Source organism: Physeter macrocephalus, chromosome 14 (assembly GCF_002837175.3).
Source record: "Physeter macrocephalus isolate SW-GA chromosome 14, ASM283717v5, whole genome shotgun sequence".
Classification (NCBI taxonomy): Eukaryota; Metazoa; Chordata; class Mammalia; order Artiodactyla; family Physeteridae; genus Physeter; species Physeter macrocephalus.
In genome coordinates this window covers 105,062,083-105,074,654 of record NC_041227.1, presented here as the reverse complement: position 1 = coordinate 105,074,654, position 12,572 = coordinate 105,062,083, and the positions used below count along the sequence as shown (strand labels likewise).

At 51.8% G+C, this 12,572-nt stretch overlaps 1 protein-coding gene across 1 annotated transcript; it reads left to right on the top strand.

The window, feature by feature from the left end:
- The first annotated feature begins 288 nt into the window (after positions 1-288).
- NOG (noggin) lies at positions 289-2,171 on the top strand. The gene has a single exon (XM_024127830.2). The coding sequence runs from the start codon at positions 782-784 to the stop codon at positions 1,478-1,480; it is 699 nt and encodes a 232-aa protein (XP_023983598.1). The 5' UTR covers positions 289-781; the 3' UTR covers positions 1,481-2,171.
- The last annotated feature ends 10,401 nt before the right edge of the window (positions 2,172-12,572 follow it).

Here is a 12,572-nt window from a genome sequence, read left to right as displayed (position 1 = left end):
CCCCGGGGACCTCTGGGTCCGGCGGGGCACAGCCCGGGCGCTGCCGAAGCCGCCGCCGCCGCCTCCGCGGCGAGTGCAGGCGGCTTCCCTCGGAGCCTGTGCGGCTCCGGCTCCTCGGGGGTGGAGAAGGGGGGGGTGGGGTTGTTGTTTGGGGGGAAGAAGGGGGAGGGGGCAACGCCGAGAGAGTCAGTGGTTTCCATGGTGATGGAGCTGAAAGTGCAGGAAATTTAAAGGCTTGGACCCTGCGAGACAGACAAACCGGTGCCAACGTGCGCGGACGCCGCCGCCGCCGCCACCGCTGGAGTCCGCCGGGCAGAGACGGCCGCGGAGCCCCGAGCAGGCGGAGGGAAGTGCCCCTAGGACCGGCTCGGCCCGCGGCGCTGCACAGAGCGGCCGGACGACGAGCAGCTAGAGGAGGAGGCGGGGAGAGCGGCCAGTCCACGCGCCCTGCGCCGCCGCCAGCCCGGGAAGGCAGCGAGCAGCCGGCGCCCCCAGCGCCCGCGGTTGCCCTGGAGTAATTTCGGATGCCCCGCCGCGGCCGCCTTCCCGAGTAGACCTGGGAGAGGAGTTGCGGCCAACTTGTGTGCGTTTTTTCCGCCCCGGTGGGAGCCGGCGCCGCGCGAAGGGCTCTGCCGGCGACTCATGCTGCCGGCCCTGCGCCTGCCCAGCCTCGGGTGAGCCGCCTCCGGAGAGACGGGGGAGCGCGGCGGCGCCGCGGGCTCGGCGTGCTCTCCTCCGGGGACGCGGGACGAAGCAGCAGCCCCGGGCGCGCGCCGGAGGCATGGAGCGCTGCCCCAGCCTGGGGGTCACCCTCTACGCCCTGGTGGTGGTCCTGGGGCTGCGGGCGGCACCGGCCGGCGGCCAGCACTATCTCCACATCCGCCCGGCTCCCAGCGACAACCTGCCCCTGGTGGACCTCATCGAACACCCGGACCCTATTTTTGACCCCAAGGAGAAGGATCTGAACGAGACGCTGCTGCGCTCACTGCTCGGGGGCCACTACGACCCGGGCTTCATGGCCACCTCTCCCCCCGAGGACCGGCCCGGCGGGGGCGGGGTGGCGGCCGGGGGCGCCGAGGACCTGGCGGAGCTGGACCAGCTGCTGCGGCAGCGGCCGTCGGGGGCCATGCCGAGCGAGATCAAAGGGCTGGAGTTCTCCGAGGGCTTGGCCCCGGGCAAGAAGCAGCGCCTGAGCAAGAAGCTGCGGAGGAAGTTACAGATGTGGCTGTGGTCGCAGACCTTTTGCCCGGTGCTGTACGCCTGGAACGACCTGGGCAGCCGCTTTTGGCCGCGCTACGTGAAGGTGGGCAGCTGCTTCAGCAAGCGCTCGTGCTCCGTGCCAGAGGGCATGGTGTGCAAGCCGTCCAAGTCCGTGCACCTCACGGTGCTGCGGTGGCGCTGTCAGCGGCGCGGGGGCCAGCGCTGCGGCTGGATTCCCATCCAGTACCCCATCATTTCCGAGTGCAAGTGCTCATGCTAGAACTCAGGGCCCCCTGCCCGCACCCGGACACTTGATCGATCCCCACCGACGCCCCCCGCACAGTCTCCAACCAGTTCCACCACCCTCTCGCGAGGGGATTCAATGAACTTTTTTTTTTTTTTTTTTCCGGCTACAGAGACCTAGCTTTCTGGTTCATGTAATGCACTGTTTAACTGTGTAGGAATGTATATGTGTATGTATATACGGTCCCAGTTTTAATTTACTTATTAAAAGGTCAGTATTATACGTTAAAAGTTACCGGCTTCTACTGTATTTTTAAAATTTTTTTAAGCAAAAGGAAGAAAAAGAACAGAGAAAAGAGAGACTTATTCTGGTTGTTGCTAATAATGTTAACCTGCTATTTATATTCCAGTGCCCTTCGCATGGCGAAGCAGGGGGGAAATGTTATTTTTTCTTAAAGTACAAAGAGAGGGGAGAACTTTTGTAGAAGGACTTTTAAAAAGCTATTTTCCATTCTTCGGAAAGTGTTTTGGTTTTCCTTGGACCTCGAAGAAGCTATAGAGTTCAATGTTATTTTACAGTTATTGTAAATATAGAGAACAAATGGAATGACTAATCATTGTAAATTAAGAGTATCTGCTATTTATTCTTTATAATATCCCGTGTAGTAAATGAGAAAGAAGTGCAGAGCAGGATTAAAGAAAACCACTAAAATCGACTGCGCTCGACACTGCGATTCTCTGTGTTGGTGATTGATGGGGGGGTGAGGGGTGGGAGGGGCGGGTTGGGGGTGCCGCTGTGCTTACTATGCCTGTTGGGAGAAGGGGTTCATCCCGTCTTCTGGTGTGATGGAAGTGACCGCTCAGTTTTTCTTGGGGCGGGGGGTGGGGGGAGCTATTCTCAAACTCCTCACTTGAGCATCACGTGGCCTCCGCCCAGTCTCCCAGCTTTTTCTGCCTATGTCACCAAAGCTCGGGCCCATCGTGACCTCGACACCCAGCCGGCCCCCTGGAGCTGACCCCAGGCTGGGCCGAGGGGCGGGGGGGGAGGGTGGGCGGCCGCTTTGTCCTGCCTGACAGGCCCTTCACAATGGGGACACGTGTCTTTCACACCTACCCTGGGGGCGGAGTGCCGCTGAAACTTGACCCCCGAGGAATGGGGGGGGAGATCAGAGCGCGCCCACCCAGATCCCGACACCCCTCCCGCCTCGCACACCCCCACCTCAATATCCAGCCCGCGTTAACCCTTTGCACTCCCGGAAGCTGTGGTGGTGCTAGCTGAGGCGATCCCTTGGAATCAACGCAACCTCAGGGATCCTGCAGGTCTGAGCCCCCGAAATCCCAGGCCCTCAGCCAGAATTGCTGGTGATAGCTGGGAGATTTGACACTCACCTCCCCGCTCCCCTGGGACCTAAGGAGGGCTCAGAGGGTCAGGATTTCAGAGGAGTCCGAATTTGGGTGAAAAATGCCACCACTGGGATCTGCAGTTGGGAACCGGGCGTGGCCCCCTCTCTAGGCACTTACTCCACTTGGGCGTGGGGGAGGGAGGAGAAATCAGAATCTGCATCTTTGAGCTTTGGGTTACATCGGGGCAACAGACGTGTTTCCCCTTAAAGGGACGTGCAAGACCTCACCGCCACCCCACCCCTTAAAAAGCCAGCTTCTCGGGGCCAGCTCTGGACTCGCGTGCGTCCCTCCGCCTCAGTCCGCGGTGGCGCCCGTCCGCGCAGCTCCACGTGGGCCGGCTTCCTGACACTGCTCAGCTCTCCTTTTATTTATCTTGGACTCCAAAGTCGCTCTCCTTTGCTCCCTCCCCACCCCCCTGCCACCTCCCCGCGCCTCCCTCCCGGCGTCCCTTCCCCCCCCTCCCCCCCACCCCAGTCCGGAGTCCCGGGGAATCTATGCTAATTATTTCAAACCTGCGCTGGGTCCCCAGCGCAGTCTCAATGCCCCCGGCCCCGCCCGCCCTGTCCCTCCAGCCGGGCGCTTTCTTCCCTCCCGACGCAGCCTCGGTGGCTCCTCATTTCAATAGCCTGGCTCGGGAGCCGGAGCCCCCTCCCCGGCGCTGCCTCCGTCAGCCGTGGGACAGACGTTAGGGTATTCATTAACTGAGAGCCGAGGAATAACGGCATTATTCCCCCCAGAGAGGGCACCCTGCCCCCGCGACTATCTGAGGCTTCATTGTAAAAGGATTAAAAGTTAAAGACCTCCATCTTATGATTCTTTCATTTAATCTTCCTGGCGCCTGGGAGACATGCTCGATGGATGATGGCTTTTAAAATATTCCTAATGTCGGCTACCTTAAGACTCCAAGCCGGGCAAACAAACGTAATTTATTTCCAGAAGAAAGGGGATATTGAGATGTTTAAGTTTATGAACCGCCGTCCCCATGTATATTTGTTAAGTTCTGACAAATACCCAAATAACGTTAAAATCAGCCATTCATCACTTATGAATTTATGCAAAACTTTCTGTGCCGCGGGCCAATATTTTTTTAGACAGAGTTTCACTTGCGAGGGGCGGAGGTGGTGGGGCGAGGGGAAGGGGAGGGGGCTTACGGGGGGTGGGGGGAGCCGAAAGCAAGAATTTTCATGCCTGGTAAACACGCGAATTATGCGAAGAGAGTTATTCCCAGCTGGGCGGGCAGCCAAAACTCGGAGAGCGCGCCGAGGCCAGCGCCCCCCACCCCCATGTTGGCAGTGTCACTCCTCTCTCCGCCCGCTGGCCCCCCCCCACCCCCCCCCCCCTGCCCACTTGGAAAACCCGCTCGCAGCCGGCGAGCTTCTCGGCTTTCAGAGCGGGAGCCCGCGGGAGCTAGGAGGACCCGGGCTGCAGACGTGACCGGCAAGAGACAGACCACCGGACAGACAGCCTCAAAGGGCCGTTCCGGACACGGAGGGAAGACCCAGCAGGACCCAGCCCGTCCCACAAGAGAGAGAAGGAGGTGCTGGCTCCTGGAACATTGTGACTAATGCACAGCCGTGGTTACGTCTCCATTATTATTAATGTTGATAATACTAATAATAGCATCAACGCGGAAAGGAGTAGAGAGCTCTGGGCAGAGAGGCAAGAAAACTGTCCTCTGCGGTCACCTAGTGCCTACCTCCTGTAAGGAGGAAAATTGATCTTGGTGTCTTCGGAGGCTTTGACAGCCTGTGTCTACGAACTTATGCAGCTGCTGAGGGACCACGCGTCCCCCGAATGGAGACTTATAACCATTACTGATACAGACGCATCAACTTTTTCAAAATCCTGCAAGAGAAAGGCAAGGTTTCCCAGCACCCCAGCCCTCCTGCCCTGATTGCAGGAATTCACTCATCAACCCTCTATTTTCAACTCTTCCCTTTTTCCCTTCCGCCTTCCAGCATCCCGACACTTGATGCACGGGCATACTGAGGCCAAATGTCCACAGAAAGCCAGCCCCCTTAGGGGAGGACCCTCTGGCCCCCAGAGTCTTGGAATGGGATCTGGTTCCCTGTTGAGATGGAGAAGGCCAGGGGTCCATTATCAGTCTTGCTTCTCAGACTCCTGGGAAAGGGGGTTGAAGTTTGGTGGCAGCTGCAAGAGGAAGCTGGCTGTGTATTAAGAGCTCTTGGCTGTGCTGGATGGGGACGACCGGGGAGGGCCCAGCCCATACTGGTATTTTGAAGGGGTGATTCATCCTTTTTCTTTAATGCTCTTGGAATGTCAGAGCTGGAGGGGAGCTTAGATTCCAATGACCACCGCTCAATTTACGGATGAGGAGACTGAGACCTCAGTGAGAACTTGCTGAAGATTACACAGATTAATATAGTTGGGGGTAGCTAGGTGGTCTCCATTGTGCCTCTTCACTGTTCTCTTTTTCTTTGTTTTTTTTTTTCAATATTTATTTATTGGCGGGGGGAGGGGCGGGGGGTGTGGTTGAAGGAAAGTTCTCTCCCAAATTGACATAATTGGAACTGATCATCAGGAAGCTGATCAACCATTCTGTTGCCTCTATTCAGCAAGCAGTCATTAATGGCTTGCAATGTGCCAAGCGCTGAGCACATTTATACACATTCTCATCCAAAGTCTCTAGTTCCCAAAATAAGGAAACTGGAGCTCAGAGAGTTTAAGCATTTCACCCAAGGCCACACAGTAAGTGGCACGGTTATGGCTCAAAATCTGAGCTTATGCTAAAGCCTATGTTTCTTCTAAATACCCTTCCTCCCTTCAACCACATGTACACCTGGCTTGGGAGACACCACGTGCCACATTACGTGCTGTCCGGTCTCAACTCAAGCTCTGTAGGGATTCATGCCTGGGAAGCCACACAGAACATTTCTGTGCGCCCTGTTACGTGCCAGGACCTCTCTCCCTCACCCCCTCCCCAAACACAAGGAGCTTACAATGCAATAGAGGAGGTAAGGAATGAAGAACAGGGTGAGTGCTGAAAGAGGAGCTAAACAAACCAGCAGACAAACCTGGGCCAGAAAGAGGAGGGCTCCCTGCTGGCCTGGGAAGCCAGAGGAGGCATCTGACTCACATCTCTAAGGACAAATTGACTGTGGACCTACTGAGGTGGGTTTGTGGGAAGAAAGGGCATTTAGGTGGAGAAAGCAGTCTATATAAGCAAAGACATGACGTTGGAGAAGTATTTGCGTGTTTGGGACACAGCTCGAACAATCTTTACTATAGGATGGATCCACACCAAGTGAGAGTGGGTAATAAGGTCTGAAAAGCAGGCTGAAGACAAATTATGGAGGACCTTGAACGCCAACTAAGGGCACAAAACGTTATTGCTCAGGCGATAGGGAGCCATGAAGAGCTCTCGAATAGGGCAGGGACACCATTAGTGCACTACTGCAAAGGAATTATTTATTCATTCAACAGAAAGGTTTTGAGCACTGTTCTGGTAATTACTGGTATGCAACGAGCTACACCAAAACTAACAATCTTCAAATAACCATTTTATTTTGCTCATGATTCTGTGGGTCAGGAATCTGGAAAAGGCTCAGATGGGCAGTTCATCTCTGATACTCATGGGGTTAGCTGAGTGCTGGAGATCCACTCCCAAAGTGGCTTCTAGCCCCTCGCTGTCAGCTGGAAGCTCTGCTGACCCGTTGACTAGCGTTGCTACAAGTGGCTTCTCCATGTGGCTTGGGTCTTCTCACAGCCTGATGGCTTCAGAGTAGTTGGACTTCCTACATGGCAGCCCATGAATCTAAGAGAAGGCATTCCGAGAGATAGAGATGGAAGCTGCAAGACTTCTCACGAAATTGCCTCAAAAGTCCCATGACCTTGTTTCTGCTGTAGTCTGTTGGTTAAGCAAGTGTCTAAGACCAGCCCAGATTCAAGGGGAAGGGAATTAGACATCACCCCTCAATGGAAGCAATAGCAAAGAATCAGGGGCCATCTTTAATCTACCACAATCACTTTCTATAGGCTAGGCTCTGTGTTGTATGCCCCAGACACAAAAATAAAAAGGTACGGTCATTTTCAATTTAAGTTTGGTGCCAGCGTCCAGGATGAATTGGAAATGGGATAACGGCTCCTGGGAAATTCATTAAGGAGGAAATTGTCGAGGTCCAGAAAGAATCAATAAGAGTTGAACCTGAGAAACATCAATGCCAATTAACACAAAGCTCATTCGCCAGAAGCCTGAAGAGGACCTGGTGACTGATTGGATGTGGGGACTGAGAGAGACGTCAGAAAGACCCCTGACGTTTCAGGCCTGCAAGGGGCCATGCACAGAAGAGGAATCGAAGATGGAAGAGCTTCCTCCTGCCCCCACCCCTCCCCTACACACACACAGGGAGGTTCTAGGCTTGTCCAGAAGAGAGAGGAATCCGAGAAGCCTGGAGAATATTTCAGTCTATAATCCAGATGAGTGAGTGAATGAATAAATGAATGAATGGTAGAGACAGGGCAAAAGAAAGAGGGCAGGGATAAACAAGCACGGCTTGGGGGCCAGTAGGATTCTTCCCAGCAGACAGAAGTGTCCTGATAGAGCCAAATGTATTTGCATTTGACAGTGATATGAAGAAAGGAGCACAGGCAAACCTGGGAGAGGCCAAGGGGCAAAGAAGGTGCTGACACTCCTTGAGTGATGCTACCAGCCGGTGTTTCACGTTGATTAATTCATCTTCATTGTGAAATGAGGAGCATTCTTGCCATTACACAGATGAGGAAATCGAGGCTCAGAGAGGTTAAATAACTGGCCCAAGGACACACATCTGGTGAGTGGAAGCTCAAATCCAGGACTGTGTGATTTCAAAGGGGCATCATGTCTCCTCCATTAGGGCTTCCTTGGCTGGAATTAATCATTCCCCTTCTCTCCATCACACTTAGCCCTCAGCACTGCACTTTCTTGAGGAAGGGGGTTCTTAAATTGTGGTGCTTAGAAGATGGGTGTCCAGGTTGGAAAGCAGGTCAGGTCCCTCTATCCATGCTCTCTTGGCTCTCAGGACTTTTTCTTCATAGGATGTGTCACAGTCTGTAGTTCGTATTTATAATTTGCAGTTACTTATATGAGTATGTTTTTTTCTGGGAGGAGAGTCTGTCGTTTTCATCGGATTCTAAGGTCAGTAACACAAACGTTAAATCCTGTCCCAGTCCATGAGATTTTTTAAGTGACAGACTTGTTTATTGTAACTCATGCTTCTAGTCTCCACAGCATCCAGTACAATGCCTGTCCTGGTAAGTGTTCAGTAAATCCTAGGTAAAGTGCTGTGAACTGACTTGGGGTCCACAGGGAGCCATTGTAGGTTCCTGATGAAGGGATGAAGTGGGAAGATTCTTCTGGCTTAGGTTTGTGTAAAAGAAGATTAGAAAGGTCAAACTGCAGGCTGGAAGACCACATAAGAGACTGCTACTGTCTATCTTTGGAGGACAGTGTGATCAGGGGGGAAGGGAGAGAAAAGGACAAAACTGAGATGTTCTAAAGGAAAACGGAACTTCGATCCAGCCTGCCCCTTTGTATAAAAGAATAATTTGTTGGAGCTGAGAAGAAGCTCTCCCCTTTAAATTGCACAAGCCGGCTCTCCTTTGCCACAGTCCTCACCTTTCCCTATAGCATGCTTCACTCATTATATTCCGTGCCGGAACCACTGTAGGTGTTACGCATTTGAGCCTCCTGGATTCAATAGAAGGTGCAGACTGAAAGTCAAAAGCAAGTTTTGAGTCTTTGAAATAAGAAAAAAAAAAAGGAAGTCCTAAAGGAAATCAGCTACAGAATTTGGGAAGGGGATTCAGATTTCAAGGATAGATAGAATTACAACATATAAAGTGGGATGGCCTTAAATTTCACTCCTTCATTTGACTGAAACTAAGAAACTAAGGCTTGTCAACTCAAGGTCAATGGACTTGTTTCAGGTCTAGTTACTTTGGAATAGAACTAGCGCCAGAAGCAAAATCTCCATATTTCCAGTTCAACCCTCCCTTTAGAGTTGTTCTAAGTATAAACAGTGTTAGAATTTTAAAAACACCTTCATGTCCATAATTTTATGTGCAATGAGACGTGAACACCCCCAAGGGCAGGAAATAGGTCTGTCTTAATGTCCCCAGAGCCTAGTCCCTGACCAGTAGCCGCGCTTCACAAATATTGCCTGGAAGGATCAAGGTGCCTAGGCTTGTTTTACTGATAGGAAGGCTGAAGCTCACAGAAGTGGAGGAAAGGACAGATGCTCACAGAGCTCATTCCAGATGGTGGCAGCAGGAGTAGCTGGTGCCATCAGTAATGGGACATCAGCTGCTGCTATTTCTCCCTGCTTGGGATTGGGCGCAGGAAACCAACCACACATCTGCAGACTGTGCAGTAGGTCTGTGGAATAAGGGTAAGGCAGATAAGGTGGTCTGCAGCTGCCAAGTCAAACAGGCCCTGCAGCGACTGGTTTTGGCAACCTCTTCCCAGCCCAGGTTGTAAAGGATTCCTGACTGGTGTTCAGTTTATTCAATTAAGGAAAAAAAAATTAGTCAAGCAAGGGAAGTAGTTCTTCCCCCATTTTACAGATGTGGAAATATGGGGAAAACCGGAAGCTTAAGTGATTCGCCCTACATTGCACAGCTAGCTGGTGGTAGAGCCAAGATCCAAACAGCACTCAGCTCTCTGCTGGGCTGCTGGGAGAAGCAGAGAGGTTTAGTGCTCTCTGAGTTCATAATCCCAGCCAGTCTCCCTGATTCTATGCTCGCCCCAGCTCCAATCCATTCTCCACGCTGTTGCCCAAGTGACCTTAAGACACACATGTGGTCTTGTCACTCCCCTGCTTAAAACTTCTCAATGGCTTCCCATCACTCTGAGGATAAAGGCCAGAATCCTTACCCGACTGAGGCCCCTCTCCCCCTGCCTCTGTGTTCCAGCCACCCAGTCTTTCATGCATGTTCACTCACACACTGAGCTCGCCGCTGCTTCAGGGCCTTTGCACATGCTAAACCTTCAGTCTGGTATGCCTTCTCTGCCACCAGGACCCCTAAATGCCACCCTGTCCTTTAGATCCCATTCCTGTGGAAAGCAGGTCAGGTCCCTCTATCCATGCTCTCTCAGCTCTCAGGACTTTTTCTTCATAGGCTATGTCACAACATGTATTAGTATTTATAATCTGCAGTTATTTGCATGCTCTGTCTCTTCCAGTAGACTGTCACCTCCTGCCATTTTGCTCGCCACGGTATTCCTGGGCACTGGTGCAGTCTGGGGCCCATACAGACACTCTCTCTCTCTCTCTCTCTCTCTCTCTATATATATATATATATATATATGGATCAATATATATAAGGATGAATGACCACACTGAATAAATTGAGAAACATTAATTGATCACCTTCCTGATATTAGCCAGGTTCTATCTGGGACTCTGAGGATACTAGGAGTTCAAAGTTCAGCTCCAGTTAAATAGTGATCCAAGGAAAATTTAAGAATGTGCCCCCGTGTGTGATACAGAGCAGGGAGCCAGGGCTGTTCAGATGATGCTATCAGTTCTGGGGATTACGGCGACTCCCAGGCTACTGATGCCCAAGGTTCCAGCTCACTGGAGTATGTGGGGAAGGATAGCTAAGTTGCCAGATAAACTCTTTTAGCAAATCAAGGACGCTCCCAGTAAAAGGGAATCCACCCCCCAAAAAAACGGCTTTCCCAACAGGAGCTAGATAGCATTGAGTGATTCCATGGAGAAAATTCTAAGACTCTCCAGGCGTGGGTGGAAGAGTCACCTTTCCCCATATCTGAAATCCTTAAAAATGGGAGAGATTACCTTCTCTGCTGGACAGTTAAAACTTGATCTTTCCCTGCCCAGGGAATAACAAAATTAGACAATGACTAACTCAGACCTAATGCTTTACAGTTTAAAACCACTTTCACATCCATTATCTCTTTCAAAGTGCACAGGGGGGCACAGCCAGAATTTTTGGCTGTACAATAACGTGCCCTGGAGGCAAACACCTTTCTGCCAGAGAAAGGAGTTTGATGTGGGGGTGGGGAGGGAATCTTGGACTTGGGAGGGAGACCAGCCTGGGTTTGAATCTTGGTCTATGGCTATTAGCTTGACCTCCCTGAGATTTAGTTTCCACGTGTCTAAAATGGGCATAATGACACGTACCTTACCAGGTTGTTAGAGTGTTCTAGTGTGTTCCATACGTGTAGCTCCATGTGGGGTGTAGGAGTCCAGCGAATGGTGGTCTCCTTCCCTCTCCCCAATTCCAGGGCCTGTGCAGTGCCCCTCCGAGTCAGGACAAAAGCCGAATGCCCTACCACCCAGAGCCAGTGACAAGCTACTTGCCCAGGTCTTCATTTCTGCAAGGTCCACACCTGGGGGACCTTGGATTCTTCTTTTTCTCCACTGATGAAAAGGCTGTATATTTAGGGCCAGTTGCTTTTACTGTTATTGTTTAAATTATAAGCCAAAGAGTAGATGAGGAGGAAAACCAGTGACCGAAGGCAAAGCTGAGAGAAAAGGTTTAAATCAGGATGAAGAGAAGTTGGGAAACCAGGGAATTTGTTTCACATGAACAGAGAGAGGAATTCAGCCCAGGTAAATTAGCCCTAATTTGTTTTAATTCTAGAAATTCCTCATTTCGAGTTATTGGCAGGAATCACCCAGAAGTGACTTGTTCCCAGAAAGAGTTTTGACTGGTGTCACTCTCACCTCATTTCAGACACAGAGACAATCATACCCAGGTAGGGCCAAGGCCCCCAGAAGGGTCAGCATGTAATATCAGGGAATGGAGAGCTTTAAAGAGCATCTGTCTACCTGTGACCACCACCGTGGAAATGAGGAAGCTGAGACCCAGAGAGGCGAAGTGACCTGGTCAAGGTCAAGCCTCAAGTTAGAGACCAAGACGAATGGAGAAATGCTGACGCGAGTGTGGGGCTGCTGGGAACTAAGCCGTGGACTCAACTGCCTCTCACCCCAAGGTTGGACAGCTTCTCCAAAGGCCACATTCCCAAGCTGGTTGCCCAAGGGCCTGGGCTCTGCTGTGTCTTCCTTCTTTCCGTAGAAAGCAAGCACCATAGGTAGGCCCTGTGCTGTGGCTCCCGCCCACTGGGACCCCTGGGGACATGTTCAGTGTGATTCCTCTTTCTGGCTGGACCCTTGGAGATTGATGCTTCCCAGAGTTCTGGTCAACTCACCTCTTCTCCTTTCATAGAACTGCCTGAGGGGAAACCCTGGGCTTCCCACAGTGGGAGCTACCACACCTGGATGGCGAACACCCAGATCTCTGCCCTGGGCCAGACTTCTCTCCTAAGCTCCATACCTGCAGAGCCAACTGCCTTCCGGACTTCACCACATCAAATACAGGTTCAAAGCTGAATCCTAACGTTATTCCTAAACCTTCTAATCCGTTTTCAGTTTTCTCATTCCTGAGTAATGGCCCCACCATTCACCCAAGTGTATGGTCCAAAAAACACAAAAAACTCTGGTCTACCTCTTGTGAGCATCCTCTCCTCACTAACAAAGTATCCGCCAGCACCTCCTGAATTACCTCTCTGTCCATCCTCTCATCCTCATCCTCACCATGAGTTATATATAGCTCAGGCCCTTGTCATCTCTTGTCTGTGCCTTTGAATACCCTAATAGTCAATTTCTCCACCTCCAGCCTTGTCCCATCTTCAACATTGCCACTTGCATTGCCATCTCCCTAGCACACACTCCAAACTTCCAGGGTCTCCCCCTTAGCCATAG

Bases quoted from the DNA above. Each gene is read 5' to 3' on its own strand.
- NOG (XM_024127830.2), top strand. From the start codon at position 782: ATGGAGCGCTGCCCCAGCCTGGGGGTCACCCTCTACGCCCTGGTGGTG.